The 21,941-nt window shown below is 31.8% G+C and overlaps 1 protein-coding gene and 1 long non-coding RNA gene across 2 annotated transcripts in view; both read right to left on the bottom strand.

Moving 5' to 3' along the window:
• The window catches only part of LOC144837610 (uncharacterized), a 163,349-nt gene that overhangs the window by 132,596 nt on the left and 8,812 nt on the right, over positions 1-21,941 (bottom strand). The window contains exons 9-17 of the mRNA XM_078692800.1: positions 19,200-19,250; positions 18,781-18,828; positions 18,394-18,468; positions 18,098-18,187; positions 17,462-17,509; positions 16,941-16,988; positions 16,711-16,809; positions 15,896-16,009; positions 14,570-15,097 (exon numbers count right to left, since the gene is read on the bottom strand). Coding sequence (XP_078548926.1) covers positions 14,570-15,097; positions 15,896-16,009; positions 16,711-16,809; positions 16,941-16,988; positions 17,462-17,509; positions 18,098-18,187; positions 18,394-18,468; positions 18,781-18,828; positions 19,200-19,250 — 1,101 coding nt within the window. The remainder of the gene's footprint in view (positions 1-14,569; positions 15,098-15,895; positions 16,010-16,710; positions 16,810-16,940; positions 16,989-17,461; positions 17,510-18,097; positions 18,188-18,393; positions 18,469-18,780; positions 18,829-19,199; positions 19,251-21,941) is intronic.
• LOC144838630 (uncharacterized) lies at positions 3,193-3,877 on the bottom strand. Its single transcript, XR_013611675.1, has 2 exons — positions 3,754-3,877; positions 3,193-3,518 (listed from the first exon to the last, which is right to left on the bottom strand). It is a non-coding gene; the product is annotated as an uncharacterized LOC144838630 (long non-coding RNA).

Below are 21,941 nucleotides of genomic sequence, written 5' to 3'. Positions count from 1 at the left end.
CGGGCAAAAATAGTGCGCATTAACGTTTAACGCGCAGTGCGCGTGCAAAATTCTGCGCACTCGTGGCAATTTTTTAAACGCTTAAAATTGCCTGAAACGTACTCTAATTTCATCGAAAATAAATTTTGACAATTTTAAAACTTTTAAGCGCGCGTACGCATGCGTTATATGCGCTACGCACGTAATTATATTACCATATGATGAAATATGACCTGAAATTTATGAGTACCAAATTTTGTTTAAAAGTGATTCATGCTTGTGAAGATATGATTACAAACGTGATTTCATTAAATCGCGCGTAGACCGCGTAATTTATGATTGCGCAGCGTGAAAACATGACCACATCGATTCCTGGCCATAAGGAATATACTCTGAAAAATTGACTTAGCTAGATGAAACTGATGCCAAGATAATTCACGGACAAAATAGTGCTAAGGAAAGAATAAATAAATAAATAAATAAATAAAGATCCTGACAGAATCAAGAGGTTATATGCATATCATGCATATAACCTAAAAAGCAAAAAAAAGTCACTATATCCTCCTTTGTAAATTGTCTAATTATTATGGAATTAGGAGTGTAGCTCTAAGTTGGTTTGAAAGTTATTTAAAAAATCAATATGTTGCTTTAGTTCATCTCGATTATACAAGAGGGATGTGACTTGCGGTGTGCCACAAGGGTCATTCTCAGAACCACTATTATTTTTAATTTACATAAACAATCTTTCTAGATCAAGTGACATACCGAGGGTCATATCCTTTGCTGAGGACACAAATTTTTTTTTTCTTACAAAGATATTAATGTTCTTAATTTTTACCAACATAAGACAAAACAATATTAATGCTTTATATTGTTAAAACTGTGTTAACTAAAGTCACAAAATGGATAATATTTTATATAATATGCCTAATAAAACAATTTATTTATGTAACATTTTCTTGCAAAATAATGGTAAATGTAGTGGTCAAAGAAATTCTATAAGACATATTTTTCCTCTACACACTCTTATTACTCTGTATAACACTCTTCAATTGGATGTTCTGTATTGTAATGTATAATGGGCATCTGATTTATATCCAATATAAGTAAATTAAACATACTATTAAAACACGCGATTTGAATCATAACCTTTTCAAACTCTCATACCTCATCTAAGCTATTTTTTAACTGTTACAAGCCCAGGTACATAGAATAAACTTGAGTGTAAAAATTGAAAAAGGTTTTTAATCTCAAATTTTCTGTCAGGATTAGATAGCTCAGGAATGTATGGTACTATTTGTGCCATAGACTTTAGTAAAGCCTTTGACCGGGTCAACCATTCAATTCTGATTGACAAATTAATTGGTCTTAATATCATGCCCTCTCTCATTCCAACGGTGTGTAGCTTCCTCTCGCAAAGAAATCAGTGTGTGCGGTTGGGCGGTTCAGTCTCAGCGCCAGAACCAATTTCGTGCGGAGTGCCTCAGGGTACTAAATTAGGCCCAATCCTATTTACTATCATGGTTAATGATTTGCTCAACAATGTACCGGATAGATGGAAGTTTGTTGATGACCTGACGATTGGTGAGGTGATTTCAGTACAGAGACCTGAAGATAGTTCGATTCAAAGCAACCTTGATGCTCTTTCCAGTTGGTGTGTGGAGAATGATGCAACACCAAATCCTGTAAAGTTTCAAGTGATGCGTGTTCATTTTTTGCATAATGTTCCCCAATTTGAGCCGTTACAAATGGATGGTGTTATACTCGAAGAATCCCAGAGTGTGAAACTTCTTGGAGTGCATCTGCAAAGTGACCTCAAGTGGGACATGCAGATTAAAGAAGTCGTTTCCAGGGCATCACGTCGTCTATATATGCTATACATTCTGAAGCATTTTGGAGCCCCAAAGGATGACCTGGTTTTCACTTTTACAACATACATTCGTCCTTTACTTGAGTATGCCAGTCCTCTTTGGCATAGCTCGATCACCAATAAACAGAGTGATCAACTTGAATTCATCCAAAAGCGTGTTGTTAAACTTATTATTGGATATCAAAACTATGTTAGTTACGCAAAATCACTTGAAACCCTCAAGTTAAAGACATTGCAGCATAGACGTCAGGTTCTTCTTTATAACTTTGGAAAGGGGCTGCTAAAGTCGGATCGTTTTAAGGAATGGATCCCTGAAAAAGAAAAGCCGACAAGGTGTTTGCGTAAAGTTAATAAGTTCGATGTGCCACGATGTCGGACTAAAAGACTTGCTGCCTCAACAATTCCAAGTGTTATTGGACTCTAAAATAATGAATAGATTTGGACAATTAACCTTTAAAGACATTTCGGAGAGTATGAATGTGATTAAGATTCAATTTTTTAAATTTGTAAATATATATGAATTTGTAATTATTAATATCATCCTTTGAATTTGATCTTTGTGCAATTTTTATAGTAATTTTTTAGTTTAAATGAATTATACATATATTTTATTGGTGTATAAAAATAATGTGATTAATAATATTAGTCTCTATTTTTTAAAATTGTAAATATTTAAGAATTTGTAATTATTAATCTTATCTTTTGATCTTTAAGCAATTTTTATAGTAATTTTAAGTTTAATGAATTATACAGTAATTATTACTGTATTATAGGCCTTAATGTGTTTTTTCTTCGTTTAACTTTGTTTTATGTGAATTATCATTTTTATATGTAAGCTCTTCATTTCAACTATGAGTTGTATTTTGAGTCTTTTTATACCGATTAAATAAAAAAATAAATAAAATAAAATAAATTACTGATAACATTATACGTTATAGGAATAAAGCAGTTTTTTTTCTAAAATGCTTTTTGTTGTTTTGTAACTTTGTTGTTATCTTTTGAATTGGGATCCTGCATGTGACAAGAAACTTGGTTTTCTTCTAATACAAGATACCTTAAATATATTATATATATAAAGACATAAATTATTAAAGCTGGAAGTGTTAAATAAGTAGATATCCCTAGCAGAGGCATTGATAGGTTCCTAAAGGGTGATCTAATTCAATGATGTGTTTTTTTCTAATGATAATAAACATTTTGGATTCCATGTATTATTTTTTATATTTTATTTAATTGTTTTAATTGATAAAATCCTCCTAATATTATTAGTCCATCAGGAATACTTGTCAATCAAATACACAGTGGTACAGGACCTCAACAAACAGAATACCACTAGCAGCCTATTTAGAATCAATTTCTTTTTCATTTATAAACATTATTAAAAAACCAATAGTTATTATCAAATTTAAAATAGGCATTGTTTTTATTCATGCATGAAGTCCTACTACTGTAGAGGGAGTTGTAGCTATTCTAGTTTATAGAATAGTTGTAAAGTGAGCCCTCTATTGACGAGTCTGAGGAAGCATTTATAGAGAATGTTGATTGGCTTAAAGTTGTAGAGTGAGCCCTCTGTTGACAAATATGAGTAATAACTTTTTGAGAATGTTGATTGGCTGATAGTTGCTAGTTGATTCAGACAACATTATGACTATTGAGACCAGTCATTCACCTAAAATAAGGAGGAAATTACTGTACTTTTAGACAAATAATGTTCTTGAGATTTAGCCCACTGATTATCTTTTTTTGAGATGTGCTTCTTTCTAATACATTTACTTAGGTTAAGGGTGGGGTAAATGGTTCCTTTTGAAATAATTAAGCACACAGGCTCATTTTGAGATGAACTTAAAATGTTTTCAAGAATAAGCCCACTGAGATTCTAATTAAGAATGATTTCATATCATTACCTCTATCATCAGATGTATATGGCTTTTGAATACACGTTGTCTCAATATATCTTATTTTACCAGTACCTCTATCATCAGATGTGGCTTTTGAATTGTTACCTGCTAATGTAAATACCAAATAAATAGTTAATTTAAGTTCAAACAATGTTTACAATTTGCAAAATAAAATGCACCAAATAATAAATTCAGATAGGCCTTTAGCATTCTTCATCTATCTTAGACTAAATTATCAAATTAATTACAAAATAAATTGAATAGACCTAGACCAAGTCTATAAATAAATTAATAGGCATAGCCTAGCTAGTTGGGGCCAGGACAAAAAATGGTTACACCTACCTAGGCCTACTATTCCTAGTTGAGGCTAGTTTAGCGTTCTTACATTGGTTTTCGAGACTTAAACGCCTATGTTCGTTTGTCCCTCTTCAATCATTTTGGTATCTTCTTCGGATACATATGGGCTGAACTTTAGTTAGTGGCCAGACCAGTTTATTTTATTCAGCCCAGACTTTGCTTAGGCCGCTGGAAATACATTACATGGTTCTCGTCAGCGCCCGCTCGCAATTTTAGGCCCCGCACCAAAAAAGTTCATCTTTCATCTTTGTGTATTTGTTAAGAAAAAACAGGGGTAAATATGGGAAAAGTACAAATTTTGTTTTGTATTTTCATGAAAATCCGACTCACCTCCCGTCGATCATGAACGCTCAAACCATTGTGTATGTGATCGCACGATTTCGTAATCATAAACATAAAGTGTGTATATTAATCGTCGCGGATCGCCATCAATCCGTATTTTGAGCCTCATTCTGAAACCAAGTATTCTAGTCCGGCAAGGTGAGCATGTGTTTGTCATATCCACATGCGATATCCATACCTTGAACAGAACGAGGTCTACCGCGTTTTTTTTGGTCTGCTGCTCTCGTACATTTCGCGATCGATCGTTGTGACTAGCTACCTCTCTGCCTACGGCATTATTGCATTCAAGGTTTATTTCACTTAATTAAAACGCTGTGGCTAAAGATACGGTACCGTATTCTAACTTCTGTTTACTAAAGGTACGGTAAAATTGCATTACGTCATAATCAGCCAATGGGGTTCTGGTACGTGTGTGACGTCATTGTATAAGGACTTTTGATTTTTTTTCATATCGCGTCTGTTGTATGTAGAGAATTCCTGTCGGCGGCGCCAGGCTGCATGGATGTGTGTGCGCTGATGAGGGTTTTATTTTTATTCCAAATGGCCTTTAGGCCTATATTTTTTATTAAAGTTTGTTTACAATGGTGACCATAAACAACAAGCAAATGCGGACAATAAAGGGGCCCTCAAATACTATGATTTTTAGACAGTAGCCCCAGGGCTGAGTCACAGAAATCAGCGCACACATGCAGCTGGCCCCAGCCTGGCATCGCTTTCCCTACACAAACAAACTCATATAATGAGGTTATAGTACTTAGTAAGTAGGCCTAGGCCCTAGGCCTCTTTTGAAACGGTTTTCTGTATTCTAGAATTAAAATCAACATGTTTTGGCTTTTCAATAATAATAACAGACGTAGGCCTAGGCTACATTTAGTTTTTGTCACACACGACGAAAAAATCTCGAAAACAGAGACCCCCTATATATAACGTAATATTGAGACGTTTTAGTGGGGGTCTCTGTTTGGATCAGGTGCCGTTTTCGGCCACCTCGACTTGTATGGACTATACCATTATAAAAAGATGGGAAAATAGGGGTGTCCCATTTATTAATTGAGTGTGTTAATGTGTTAAAATACTGCTGCTTTTGTTCTTTTGTTTAGTGCATTATGTTTCGGCAACAAAGGAAAAACACCTACGCCCTGCACCTAATTTCAGTTTTCAAGTTAATACAGTATATTATGGCTCTTTATTTCTATATAATATTTATGTATCCTTCCTTAATATGGATATTAGGTGGATTCCCTAAGGTGGATATTGAATATTTTTACGGATTTATAGATACAGAAAGTATAAAGAAATTAGGTTTTTTTTCAGTTACAAATAAAAAAATATAATTTATCTAACGATAACACAGTAGTACATATTTAACAAAGATGACAGTAGTACATTTAATAAGATCTATCACATACTGATTATTAGGTAATCAGTAAAACAAATAAACATTATAATTTTTTATCAATGAATCTGTACCATTTTGTTCCCAGAAAACACAGATCGTTTGTTAAAGGTACTCGAAATGTTTGACATTGCATGTTTTTAGGTTTGGTTTTTCTAAAACGTTTTAAACACGTTTTTAAATGTTTCCTCAAGCAGTAGGCCTACAGCCTTGTATTTAACTTCTAACTATATGATCAACATGTCCACCCATTTAAGCTTTAGTCAACACTACTACTACTACACTACTAAATGTAAATGTATCAGGTAATCAGTAAAACAAATAAACATATAATTACGTTAATGAATCTGTTACCATTTTTTTTTTGTATCTTCATTCGTTTCATTTTAAATGTAAATGTATCAGGTAATCAGTAAAACAAATAAACATATAATTATGTCAATGAATCTGTTACCCTTTTGTTTCTGTATCTACAATTCGTTTTACATTTAGCATTAAATGTAAACGTATCAGGTAAAACAAACAAAAAACATATAATTATGTCAATGAATCTTCAATTATGCTTGTCTACCGATGCCAGGTTCTTGGGTTCAAATCCATGTTGTTGGGATTTATCCTTTGCAAATAAAAAATATGATTTATCTACCGATAGGATTGGGCCGATTAGAATGCTTTTGCCAACATTCTTTTACATATTTCACAATATTATAGAGTGTAGGTAATTTAACCGATTGTAATGTAGTATTAGGATATTTTAATATCGATTGTACTGTAGTATTTAAGATTTTTTAATACCGATTGTGATATTTAGTTTAGTTGTTTTGTAGTTTAACATGTTTTAATTCCGATTGTACTGTAGTTTTTAATATGTTTTGATTCCGATTGTACTGTAGTTTTTAATATGTTTTGATTCCGATTGTACTGTATTTAGTTGTATTGTAGGTAACATGTTTTACATATGAATCTCTTGGTGCAAATTTTGCAACCAAACAGTGATTTTTAATATGTACCTATTGAGCTGTTTATCTACTTATAAGTTCATACCAAGTTCATGCAACCCAAGTCTTGTCATCGTCCATTATATAGGGGGGTCAACCATTATGACTACATAATTTCCACAATTATTGATTATATTTTTTAACCAAAAAATTAAAATGACATAAACTAGTATAGTATGAACATTTCCAGACTTTGTAATAATTACCATCTATTCATTAAACAAAACAGGTCACAGAAAGATAAACATAACCATTACCCGAGTGAAAATGGTAGATCCCAGCTCGCTATCATTAAAACATAGGTGTCTTAATTTGGCAATTGTGAATATAAAACACGACATATAGAACTAAATAACACTAACAATTGTTCCTTATATATCAAACATTAGAATGATATAAAAATTAAAATGCTACTTACAATTATATAATGAAAAAATTAACCCCAAACTTAGCTACAATCCAACGGTCTGTCAAGTGAAGACTTGATAACACAGGCAAACCCTATTTGAATTTTGCCGCCTTTTTGAGGATTTTTTAGATTTTTTCAAAATAGATTTTGCTATTTTGACACAGTCTATTTTAAGCCAATGCTCATAAGAAAAGTATGTAAGGAATCTATGAATATTCAGCTTTCTTTTAAGAAACTATCCAAAATGATTGATGGCCTACAAGTGATCTTAAATTGCAAATAAAACACTGTGGTGCTTTAGAAAATAGGTAAAAAATTGACCTCACACTGTCAGCGGGCAATGGATGGTAAGTTTTAAAACGTAAAATGACACATACTTTTTGTAACTTTACAATTTCAAACATATATCATAATGTTCAGTATTGTCTACAGTTTATTTTGAGCTACTATCCAAAACAATCCGATTTATAATAGCCGAGATATTTAGGTGGGAACATGAAAATCAAGTGTTTTGTAGAATATCACGATGCGAAATCAGTGGTATTCATGTCCCGGTGGAGTGTGTTGGGGCAATTTAGCTATTTCGTTGCTCAAGAGATTCATATGTTCCGATTGTATTGTAGTATTTAAGATTTTCTAATTTCGAATCCGATTGTACTAAAATTTAATGTGTTTAAATCCAGATAGGCATAACATAGTATTTAATATGTTTTAATTTTGATTATACCGTAGTGTTTAGTTTAGTTTTTATATATAGTAAGTCAGTATACCTACTTATAGGCCTAGTTAATAAAAGTACTATTGTTACAAAATCTTGGCACAGTACCTAATATAATAACATGCCTTATAAAAAGTACATGCTTGCTAGTTTTTGATGTTCTGTATTGTTCCTTGTAGTTTGTACTGTAGGTTACATAACAGAACGATTGTATTGTCTTCCCATTCAGTAGACACCCTTCTACATAAAACATAATACACCACACCCCTATCATAATAATGGTATAGTCCATACAAGTCGAGGTGGCCGAAAACGGCACCTGATCCCTCTGTTTTCGAGATTTTCTCGAAAACAGAGACCCTGGGTCCCGGGTCTCTGTTTTCGAGACACCCACATACTACTTCCTATACTAGCTAGGCCTAGGCTTACATTGGTTTGCGACACAATGGACCGAATTACTCCGCTTGCAAACAAAAGTCAAAAGTGGCAGTTTTGCATCACTACACTGGTCTAGCTAGCCTACCACCCCCTACCACTACTCTACCTAGGCCTAGGCCTAAAAAAGTTTCTAAACAGTATTCATTCAATGATACTAACTATCTTACAATGAATTTGTTTAATTTTTATTTTCCAAGATGCTTTACTTTAAATTATTCCCCTAGGCCTAGGCTATATATATGGTATTTTAAACAACAAACGGCACGTTTTCTTATCCACGCATGGAGGTATAATTTTATACCTCCATGATCCAGGTGTACTCTCACTGATAGCTAAAACGGACTAAATGTCGGTACCAAGGTGGTAGTACAATGTAAACCTCTAAAGAGTATGGCGCGTCAAATTGCCTTTTGAGTGAAAATATCAAAAGTACAAAACACATAGCCCTCCAATCCCATTAGCTAAAAAGTCTTTGTAAAAGTATTTTACCATGAATGATTCATGATTAAGACAATTTGAATTTGGAATATTAACACAAATCATTTTTTTTATCGAGAAGCATTCCTCTGTTTTTGAGGAGTACAGCACCCAATCCTGACAGAAACTAAGATTGTTTTGCATGTTAAGGTTGAGCAAGATCTTCTTGAGATATCTAATTGTAAATGCATAAATAAACAGAGGAGAATAAAAAAATATCGTGGTGGAGAAGTGTAAACATAGCTTTAATAGCCTCCTCCAATATGTTTGTATTCTCTGTCTGTCTGTCTGTCCATTTACAAGATATCTAGCATTGAATAAGTAAGAAATGCAATTACATTTCCAAATCCAGTTGGTTTTCACTGGTTATGTATCAGCCTCATCTAAAGTTCAGGTTGGAAACTTTCCCTTTTGACAGCCAGATGAAATTAGAAAAGTTTCATGCTACTCTATTTTTTAAAAGACTATTATTAATTATAACCCCTGGCACCTCTGTTTCACAAATCCTGGATCCAGTCCTGATTAACACCCCCCTCTCCCACACACACCCACACAAACAATGTCTAATAAAATGAAGTTAAAATATAGTTTATTATAAAAAATGTTTTTATTTACAAAATAATTTATCATAATCATTAAAATACATTATGTATTTTATTGATCTCAGGTTAATTTGATAATATACATAGTAGTAACACTGATTCTCTATTCACAATTCCCACCAATACATAATTACATAATAACTCTAAAACCACCATTCCCATACCAATGCCCTCTTCCCTTCTCCTCACCCCATCCGACCTACACACAATTGAAAACAAATATCCAGGAAAATATCTAAAGTCTTACAATGATATAATATAAAATTCTGATTATTATTCAAAATCTTTTTGCATTATTTTGTAATAACACACAATAGCAGTAAAATTAAGTTTTACAATTACAATAAAATATATGAATGTTAGACATTTTTATTGCATTTATTTGTCTAATTTTCTAAAAAAGCAAAATTGATTTCCTTTAGAATTGTAACAGTTAATACTTAGTACTGAGCACCAACAAAGTAAACTGAAATATCTCAATAAAAATAAAAAAAGTAAAAAAATACTGTAAAAAAATAGTAGATTATCGAAATTATAATCTGCATATTCAAGTTAAAAATAGAATTTGAATTAGGAAAGTTCAAATATCTTGACATACAAGAACGAGGTACACAAAATCTGATACTAGACCTGAAAGACAACTTGAAAATATGTGTTTTATCCTTAACTAAACTTATTTATTTACTAGCAATTATACCCGCCCCAGGGCAGGTTTAAAATTTAGTTTTAAAACATTCTCAGTACAAATCCGATTAATTTGATACCTCATAACCACTTTACATCAAGAGCAGTCCCTATACTCACCAACCTCCAGTCCTCTCTTCAATCACATCACACACTTGGGTGATTTTAAAAAAAATATATAGATTGCAGCTTGCAATAGTGTTTAATTGTAATTTTAACTTTATTTCTAGGCCTAGTACTTTACATCTGAGCAATGTTTCTGCCTTCAGTGTTGCACCTTTATGCTCTTTGAAAAATAACAATTCCCTCATTATATAGTTCAACAACTTGTTGAATGTTTGTAATAACAATTACCTCATTATATAGTTCAACAACTTGTTGAATGTTTGTAATAGCAATTACCTCATTATATAGTTCAACAACTTGTTGAATGTTTGTAATAGCAATTCCCTCATTATATAGTTCAACAACTTGTTGAATGTTTGTAATAGCAATTCCCTCATTATATAGTTCAACAACTTGTTGAATGTTTGTAATAACAATTCCCTCATTATATAGTTCAACAACTTGTTGAATGTTTGTAATAACAATTCCCTCATTATATAGTTCAACAACTTGTTGAATGTTTGTAATAACAATTCCCTCATTATATAGTTCAACAACTTGTTGAATGTTTGTAATAGCAATTACCTCATTCAACTTGTTGAATGTTTGTAATAGCAATTAATACATCAATTGGAATGTAAAACTTATAGTACTGTGCAATAGAATTAATATCAAACACTGTATAATACTTACAAATAATAAATAAAATTCAAATATAAAACTGTAATATTTGCATTTTATAAATTCAAAATGTGAAACATAAAACTGTACAATTATTAGTTTGATAGATATTAAAGCAAAACTAGTTTGACAAAAAAAGTGTGATGATGTACCCAAATATGGTAGTGATATATGCCATATATGGGCACATCACATTTTGTCACATAAAGTTTGATGGTGCAGACAGAACTTCATGGAAAATTATAAAAATAAATGAACAGCGCCATCTTCTGTTCTGGTGTGAATGTAGCTTTATTTATAAAGATAAAAATTAGAACAATTAAATATTGTTTACCTGTCATTTATTTGTATACATAGATAAACCATGGAGGTATAATAAACATAATTCACAAGAAAAGGAAAAAACTATTTTAAAAACTAAATGGTTGTACAGTTTTCAGTGAATAAAAATTGAGAGAATAGTTGAAGAATTATGATCATGATGAAAAGCCCCTCATAGCAACATTCAAATCCTGTGAAACTACCAATTTTAAACAAAATTTGGCGTAATATGTCTTACAATTAAATTAAAGATGACTCATCAAATTATAAAAATACTGGCATATCAAAATAGACTGTATCAAATTCTTAATTCTGACATATTACAAATGATATGCTATGTGTGCAGTATATTAGGTTGCATTAGCAATTGTCAAGATACTAATATACTAAATCCAAGGTAATATTGAATGTTAAACATAATATATTGTTTACAAATATTAAATAAACAATTTTATATATAATATGACATGTATTAAAATACAATATTCACCATGATTTAATTTATATTTATATTACCAAAGATTATGATAACAAACAAGTGCCTGTAGTACATGTATCATGTAGTTGTAATGAATGTCAAATTAAGCTGCACTTTAATAACTACTGTATAGCAGTTAATAGGAAAATACACCATTTATACTCTGGAAGTGTTGCCTCATATCCTGCACTATATCATCAGGTAATTCACACCCAATCATATGAAGCTTTTTCAGTTTAGGAGAAATAGCCAGTAATGTGCCGAATGAAGAACCTGTGATGTCACTGAGAGTATTCAATTGGATATCAAGGTTCTCTAATTCCAACACTAGGTTTCTATTGACACATTCCCTTACCATAGCATCTATGATAACACCTGACAGACTGCACCAGCTTATGTTAAGTGTTTTCAGTTTAGGTGAAATAGCCAGTAATGTGCCAAATGAAGAACCTGTGATGTCACTGAAAGTATTCACACTGATATCAAGATTATCTAATTCCAACACTAGGTTTCTATTGACACATTCCCTCACCATAGCATCTATGATAACACCTGACAGACTGCAGTCATTCATGTTAAGTGTTTTCAGTTTAGGTGAAATAGCCAGTAATATGCCAAATGAAGAACCTGTGATGTCACTGAAAGTATTCACACTGATATCAAGATTATCTAATTCCAACACTAGGTTTCTATTGACACATTCCCTCACCATAGCATCTATGATAACACCTGACAGACTGCAGTCATTCATGTTAAGTGTTTTCAGTTTAGGTGAAATAGCCAGTAATGTGCCAAATGAAGAACCTGTGATGTCACTGAGAGTATTCACACTGATATCAAGATTATCTAATTCCAACACTACTCCTTTCTTTGATAGTGCACCAACAGTATTATTCATAGCTACACCTGTTAACTTACATAGTTGAAGCATTTTGCATCGTGGTGCATTAATCAACAAATGAATTAAAAATGATGTAGACAAATCTGTATCACTTGCATATAGTTCTATATTGTATTTAAAGGTGTATTTACTACATTCGGTAGATAGACCTTTCACCACATCATCAGTACATGATTGACTGATTTTAGATAACACAAACCTTTCATCTTTTACAGCAATCAAAACATGAGCTAGCATTCTACCAATGTCTTCTGACGATTCCTTTCGAATCCATTTCCATCTATTCCTATCTTCCCATTTTTGTTTTTCCAGATTATTCATCATCTTTATGATACCCTGATCTGTTTTTAAACTCTTACCACGTCTCATATAAGTGCAAAATCTCCTTACAGAGTTACATATCTCATCTATAGCATGTTCATCTGTCATTGTATCTTGACTTAGTAGCTGTTGATGTGAAGTTGAGGGCTCACTATCATCAATACCTGTAAAAGGAATTAATTTTATATATTAATAAGACACGGTGGAACCAGACAATGGGTGTGCAGCAATTTATATATACTTACCAGATTCATGTCAACTTTTACACTATTAACATTTTCTTTATTGCTTAAGATATACACAGCATAAATTAATATATGACAATTTTGAAATAATGTAAAAGAAACAAAATCTGTAAAATGTGCACAACTATTATAAGTTTAAAAAATAATAAACACACACTTCTTAAATTGTGTTTTTAGATGTGTAGAATTTATAATTATATTCTGTAAATAAATGTTATTTTATTAATAAAAAGCAAAATATGAATAAAAACATTTTATTTTCCATTATTTCTAAACAATAAATAATAACAATAAATGTTACATTTACTATTTTTAAATTACCTTTAAATAGTTCCATTTCTTTTGGGGATTTCTCAGAATCTGTTTTAACAGAACATTTTTTCTCTACAAACATTTCTCTTACATAGTCTCTTAATGTTGTCTCTATTCAAAGAAATCAAATATAAACTCATGTATTATATAAAAAGTATATTTAAAAAATATAATAATTTTTTGTTTACATGTTTTTCATTTTAAATTAAAATACATGATTTATTGTCTGTCTTACCCTTTTTTGATTTTCTTGGTTTCTTTCCTTTAACTTGATCTTCTGACTCATCTAATAAAACAAAAGAAAATACTACAAATTAATTCTTTAATTCTTTAAATGTCCCTTTTATTCCAATTTTCTCATAGGTTTCAGTAAATGGTGTTTCCAGTGATTTTCAAGCTCAGGTTTAGATTGACTAATTGTTGGTGAATATATTGCTGCTTCTTGTAATTTTCCAGTTTACAGACGTTTAATTTAAAAAGACTCAGCTCCCAGAACAATTCACTTTCACACACCTTATGGTTACAGTATACTTACGCTTTCTTGATTTTCTTGGTTTCTTTGCTTTAACTGGATCTTCTGACGTATCTAAAACATGAGAACATGTGAAATGATAATGATGATAAATTAGGTCATTTTTAATAAACAATTTATGTATCATCCATATCTGCAATATTTAAATTTAAAATATTACGATTTGTAAATCATTAATTGTAGCACAAATATGTTTACAGAATCACAAAAATGAGGTTTGTTGTTATTACTGAAATGTAATGTTTATTAAATAAATAGTATGGAGTGATTTTCAATACGAATAATAATATAGATTTAATTTTATTATTTCTCCTCTTTTTTTTTTATCTATAATAGAGAATTTGTAAAATGTGGAATACTGTAGATATTTTGGTTTGATTAACTTGGAATGAATAAAATATTGATTGCATAATAATACAATAAATTATTTTCCTAATTACCAACTGTCATGAAAAGATATCATTTTAAAGTCCTATTGAAGAAAACAAACATAAAATATGCATACATTTTGTTAGAACTTCTTCAGGTTCTCCAAGCTTCAAGACACCTAATTTCTCGATAAATAGTTGCATCTTTCCTTCTCTGATGATCTGTCTTTTTTCAAGATCATTAATCAGATCCCATTTATCTTTATAAGATGTTGGTGCCTCATTAACAAGATCACTGATGGATTCCACATTTTTTGTGGTCAGCTTATTTCCAAATTCTACCAACATGCATCTGTGACGACTGAATTTTGAAACGGAAATTTCCTCGACATTTGGGAATGTTACGACTTCCTCTTGAATTTTTCTTACTAATTCAAATTCTCCTGTTGCATTGATGGTGTCGAAAAACAATGTGAGATCTTTGCTTGTCAGATGATTAGATTCAATTAAGAATTCCAGCAGGTCTATTGTGCTAGATGCCTTGTCTAGCATATGAGGGAGCAGAAGGTCTTTGTACAAGGTTTTTAGCAAACTGAGTGAATCCCTCTTGTCATACCAGTGGCAAAATTCTTCTTTAATGTATGTAAAGTTTAAATGTCGTATTCCTAGTAAGATTGAAAACAAAATAAGTCATCAGTGAAATTTGTTTTACTGAATTTCAGAAATATTTGGACTGTGGTATGAACTTTGCAACAAAAAATTATGGCATGCTATATTTTTGGAGAAAAACATTCCTAATAAAGTCAGAGTAATGTACTATTATACAAATAATGAATGTTTATGAACAGAGTTGGAATATAACCTTTTATCATTTACCGAACATTCATTATTTGTTTTATATAACATAAATATACTCCTGTCATTTGAATACATAGGCCTACATTTGATTCACATTGACATTTTGTAACATATTTACATTGCAAAACAATTATATATCATTTGTTTTTTATTAATTATTAAATGTTATATTTACCACCTACTGTAGTGTTAATTATGTCAACGAACTCCCAAAAAATCCTAGGTCTAACTAGGCTACCATTACGAAACAAAGGCAATTGAAACTGATCTAGGTCGGCTATTCTGTGTTTTACAACAATTCCATGTCTTGTAGAGTTGTTCCCATTAATTATTCAAAATCATACAAATGATCTCAAACTAATTTAAATTCTTTTTTTTGCCTAAATTAGTATGTTGTAAAACGTGAGTTCAATGTGGTAAATCAAATGAAAGGAATTTATATAAAATAACGTATCATAACAGTAACACCACAGCACAAAAAAATGCTATGTTTGTTATGATGCAAAATAAAGATTGATTGAGTGTAAATCTACATGTAAAATTATCACTCTTAAATCATCAAAGATGAAAACATGTGTTCAACTCAATTATAATTCTATGTTTACCTTCAACAGATACTTTTTCATGTTCCATCTCTTTTGTTTCTTTCTCTTGATATTGTGTTTCTAGTACAGCAATCTGTCTTAGTTGGTCAAGCATTTTAAGGTGTTCTGATACATCTATCAACAAATATTTAAAACACATGGATAAACTCACTGGGATCTGATTTTAATCATTTAGCTAAAATGTGTCCCTATACAGTATATTGTATTTATAATACTTTGTAAATGTGTTCTTTATTACTATATGCTTCAAGAAAGAGATAAATAAACACATGGTTTTATAAAGCTCCCTTAACCCTGCCACACTCTATCGAAAGAAGATGGACTGTGGCGATTCAAGGTAAATTCAAGGTAAATTCAAGATATATTGGGTTTTTTTTAGAATTTTATATATAGATGCTGATTTGAGTAGTCTGAATCTACCTTACTCATCTCAAAAGACAGGGGTGGATCCAGGATTTTTTCAAACATAAAATATAATATTATTAATAGTGTGCCAAAAATAAATATCAAGTATAAATAATGTAATTTTAGCTGTCAAAAGTGGGGAAACTGACTTTTCTACAACCAGAACCATACAAAGATCATGGCCATAAATTCATGCCAATAAAGTGACTATGAATTATGCCGCTCACCTTTTTAGGCTGCAACTCTAATCAAAGTAGTCCATGTCACTACATGTAATTATGAATGAGGAAATGATAATGCCCACTTAGGAATTGTGTTATGGCCATAAACCTTCAATAGCATAATGTAATAATGGTTTGTTTATAAACTGGAATTTTAAATTTAAAAAAATAATACAATTATCTTCTTACCAATGTCATACTTTATTGCTTTTGGTAAATCTTTATATTCCCCTTTTTCAGAAGGCTTTTTTTCTTCATGCAATTGTTTTTCATAATACTTTGTTACATCTTTGAAAAAATAGCAAAACTATCAAGCAGGCTATAAATGCTATAAATATATTATAATATAGATACAGTAATAATAGTTGCTATAATAAAGTATTATATTTTAGAATTTACTATTAATGATTAAAACATACCTGTAAGGTGGTCTGATCTCCTGAAGTCTTTTGACGGCCTACATTCATCTAACAGAATTAATATGCAACATTATTTATTGAATAGAAAATGTAGAACATCTATTTCAATACCTTTTGTATTTCTCCTCATCAATAATAAAAAGTTAGAAAACCATTTCTTTTAATGAACAAATTAACTATTATTTTTTTATTTTAAAAAGATGTCAATCTAATCCACTGGACTTGTTTAGAACAGCGACGTTTCATTACCTATCCAGTTCGTATCATCAGGCCGGATGATGGAAATTGGTCACTGACTGATGGGGTCGAGGAGCTGTCAGTAAAGCGTCTAGAAAATGTATTGATAGCTGAATTGAAAGTTCCGAAGTAAGTAAGTCCAATGGATTAGATTGATACCTTTTTAAAATTAATTAATACGCTAATAATACTACCTGGATGAATGAGAATATTAAGTATATATTTATATTTCATTCATTATTATTGATTTACTTTCAATAACCATATTAAGAAAAACAAAATACCTGGATCTGGACTTAATGATCTCTTCTGATTTGATGTTCCAAATTTATCTGTAAAAATATATTTATAGTTTTTATCTCAAAAAATAAATTATACACTCTCTTTTATTATTACCAAATAAGAAAACAAAAGAATGTACTATTTATTAACAATTGAATGTTTTATAGTCTATAATATGTACAATTTGTATTTTGCAATAATATCTGTCTGTTCAATTAAGTAAAGGTAGGCTGAAATGATTCCCAATTTAAATTGATATGAAATACAAATTTAGTCAATCTATCAATGAAGAGTCAGTTATAGTAATTTAAGCTCCTGTTCCGAAACATTCCATTTACATTTACTTGGTTTTCAGAAAATTTCCAAACGCATGTACTTATTTTAATTCTGTCTTCTTTTTATTATTAAAGCCAATTTACCCAGACAAGCGGTAAATGAAAAAAACCATGTAGCTTGTCCCACATAGAATTGGTATCTATCCTCAGCGGAAACTACCCGTCCGCTCTGCGCTTTGTGTAAATGTTCATAGATTCAACATTTTTATTATCGTTACCGCTCGTCTATGTAAATTAAGCCTTTATACCTAAATTTGCAAATGATCACATTCTAATTATTTAAATTTTACAATACAAGTTCACCTGTTTCTGGTTTGACAAGTCCTAGTGATCCATGTTCCTCTTTAAAACTGATTGGTAACATCTCAGTACCAGATAAATCGTCTGAATACCCTAATATAGGACAAATACTTTTAATGAATTGGTGCTGATAATCAATTTAGTCAACAGCAGTCCTAAAATTATAAATGGTACAATATGAAACTACATTTAAAAAACTTTGTAAGAACCTTATACCAAAAAATAAAAACAAATTTTAATCTTAAAGTACAATACATTTTTAATTGTAAGTAACTTTACATTAGATGCATGTGACTCACCTTCTTCCAATTTTGGTGACTTGGGTTCTTCTTTGATATTAATTGACAATTCCTCAGATTCCTTGTCAAATTCCTCTGTTTAATATAGAATAATAATATTAACAGCTAGCTATACAAAATGTGTATAGATTTTACAATGGTCTCATCCAAAACATGGAATGTGAAATGTGTTAATTACTGTAATTAGTACAAAACTCCAAAGCTGGTTGTAATAAATATTTGAGCCTTAGTTCTTTTCATTCTCAACAACCTGCAAGCACACTGACGAACAACTATTCTTTGTGGTCTATTTAAAACATTGCAGTAGTACGGCATGCCTGTTTTAAATATAATTATCGCTAAAAAATGATATAAATGTTTTACTTTTAGCAAATGAATAAAACATACCTTTGAGGTAGCTTGAACTTCTGAATTGTTTTGATGGTCCAGGTTCATCTATTAAAATGAGCATTATACACTGATACTGTATTTTTTTTAAAGGCTGTATGTCACAAATGTCACATAATAAATCTCTTACACTGGGAGTACACTGGGAGTACAGAACCTGAACTCTTGTCTGGGAGTACGGAACCTGAACTCTTGTCTGGGAGTACGGAACCTGAACTCTTGTCTGGGAGTACGGAACCTGAACTCTTGTTATAGTGATTAGGTTCACTTTTAGGTTCCTGCCTACTCTCTTAGTTTCTGTGTTTTTGTATGTTTGTAACTGGTTTTTGGCAATAAATAATAATAATAATAATAATACACAATATTCAACAAACAAATTGTGGTGACATATAACCTTTTTTAAAAGATATACAACATACCTGGATCTGGAATTAATGATCTCTTAAATGGCTTTGAGGTTACAACTTCCTCTGTAAAATTGTTATAGATTTTATTTCAACAAATAAACATACAACAATTAATTTATTTAAAAAGTGATCATAATTTGGTCAGATGTTTTTGTGTACACAGTACATTGAAAACAGTTAATGACAAAATAGTGTTGCGAGTAGGACAAAAATGAGAACAACTTGAGCGGTATACATATTTCATGGCATGTGTCCACTTTCTTGTGTCGGCATCCTTTTTTTAGATCAAACTGGATGTTCATTATATGCTTAATAGGCACCACATAGGTCTATTTCTATTCATCGTTGTCGCCATGGGAAATTTTTATTTATATTTTTGCAATTCTGTTAGTCGTTTTAAAATCACTTCAGGGTTTTTAATATTTGATAACACTAATATTTTTTTTAGAGGAGAAATCATGTAGAAAACTTTAGATAGGAATGTGGAAAAGTTGTACACTCATAAATAAAGACTGATTTAGTAAATGTAAGTAAGTGTTCAACTGTATAGGTATTCTAGACACAATAAGCACATAATGGTTATAGCTATGATCAGTGTATTAACACTGGCATCGTACATGCCATGAAATGAAATATGTATACCGTTCAAGTTGTTCTCACGATGCAGCGTACAGATAAGACGTGTCTCGATTACTCTCTCTCGTGAACTGGTTTTTCGCCAGTGTTTTTCAACTTAAATCGACACCGATCCAGAATAATTGAACAACATATGGAACAGTAAGATCTGGATCTACGCTCAGCCTGTATTTTAACTATTTTATCTGAAATTTTTAATCGTTTTTATCCAGTTTTAATCCTTGTAAGACCATACTACGACGAAGGCGAGTCGGACCGAGGCAACGATCAAAGGAGAGGTGCCCGGTCTGGGCGGTGATTTCATCCTAAGCCTAGCTCGACTTTTTGCTGTTTTTAAGCCTAAGTGCAATATTGATCACCTCGATCTAAGTATCAACGACATCATAAATACATTTTAAAGAAGTTTTATATGGATATGTACAGTTTTTTTATGTATTTTGGTGTATTTTTATTCCGTTTTTATCCTGTTTACATTTGATTTCCTTCGTTGCGTTTGGCGGGAAGTTTTTAATCAGCTGATCAACACTTGTTTACCTGTTTGATTGACTTTGCTAAGCTCCTGGATGACATTCAACCACTGATAAGGTAATTAAATCACTCTTAATAATGGCAGCGATTACTACAAATGTTCTTATTATTTTATGTCTTCTAGTGAGAATTAACTTTACCTGCCGCCCAACGTTAAACTCGGACATTTTTTCTACGTTAAACCCCAGCATATATGATAGCTGGGCAATTCAACCGAAGATACATACGGATAACCTGAATATAATGTCTCCCTTATGGACATTGTACGGATCTTCTAAACCGTATCCAGTTTGCCGCTTAAACTTAAAAAACCCAAGTTTCCTGATGGTACTTATTATTATCGCTGGAGATGTTTCTCCGAACCCAGGACCAATCAGAAACCCATGTTCAATTTGCAAAAAACCGATTGCGAAAACGCACAGGGCAATGAAATGCACTGAATGTAAATGTAACTACCATATCAAGTGCGGAAGAATAAATAAAATTGTATATGATAAGCAACGGAACTCGAAAGTCTTCAATCAGCTTTCGAATGATGAATGCATCAGTGACATTAATATTCATGACGAATTTATTGCCGACACAAATAATGTGAATGAAACCCAACAAGATGGACATACATGTACAGAAGACATTTACGAGCATTTAAGCGAGGAATTCAACGTATTTAACAAGGTTCTAGGACACCTACCCCCTAGACAGTTACCCCCCGGATGTTAATTGTCCGGGTAATTGTTCCTAGGGGGTAATTGTCCGGGGGGTAGTTGTCCAGGGGGTAGTTGTCCTAAGGGGGTTGTTGTCCTAAGGGGGTAGTTGTCCGGGGGGGTATTTGTCCGGGGGGTAGTTGTCCTAAAGGGGTAGTTGTCCTAAGGGGGTAGTTTTTCCGGGGGGTAAATGTCCAGGGGGTGAATATCCGGATACGGTTTAACAAAGGCCTACATTTTATTCACCTTAATGCGCGGTCATTAGTTAATAAAATGTCTGAACTAAGGCACATCGCATCGAAGACCAAAGCTACTGTTATATCCATCAGCGAGTCGTGGCTGGACGAATCCATCACCGATAACGAGATTAAAATTGATGGATATACAGCGCTCAGGAAGGACAGAAACCGGTCTGGTGGTGGAGTTTGTATCTACGTAAAAAATGAACGCGCCTTCACACGTAGAAATGATCTGGATATCGACGATTTTGAAGCAATTTGGATAAATATATATCTGCCTCGTTCAAAGGAAATTGTGATTGGTACATGCTACCGCCCACCAAAACAGAATGTAACTTTATTTCAGAACAACTTTGAAGAAACTGTATCAAAAATCAAAGAGAGTAGTGAAATTTATATTCTTGGTGACTTTAACATATGTACTTTAAATATTAATCCAGTATCGCAAAGATATAATGATTGCCTTATAAGAAATGGTTTTAGTAATAGGAAAAGAAAAAAGCTCATGTTTGGACCACATTGTTACTAATGTACAAAATAATGTGAAGCAATCTGGAGTAATTAACATTGGCCTTAGTGACCATTTTCTTATTTATTGCACTAGAAAAATACCTAAGTCTCATGTTCATAAAAATGAACACAACTCC

This window comes from Antedon bifida, chromosome 3 (genome assembly GCF_963402885.1).
Source record: "Antedon bifida chromosome 3, ecAntBifi1.1, whole genome shotgun sequence".
In the NCBI taxonomy this organism is placed as follows: Eukaryota; Metazoa; Echinodermata; class Crinoidea; order Comatulida; family Antedonidae; genus Antedon; species Antedon bifida.
The sequence above is the reverse complement of the archived record's forward strand: the minus strand, read 5'-3'. Positions and strand labels throughout refer to the sequence as shown.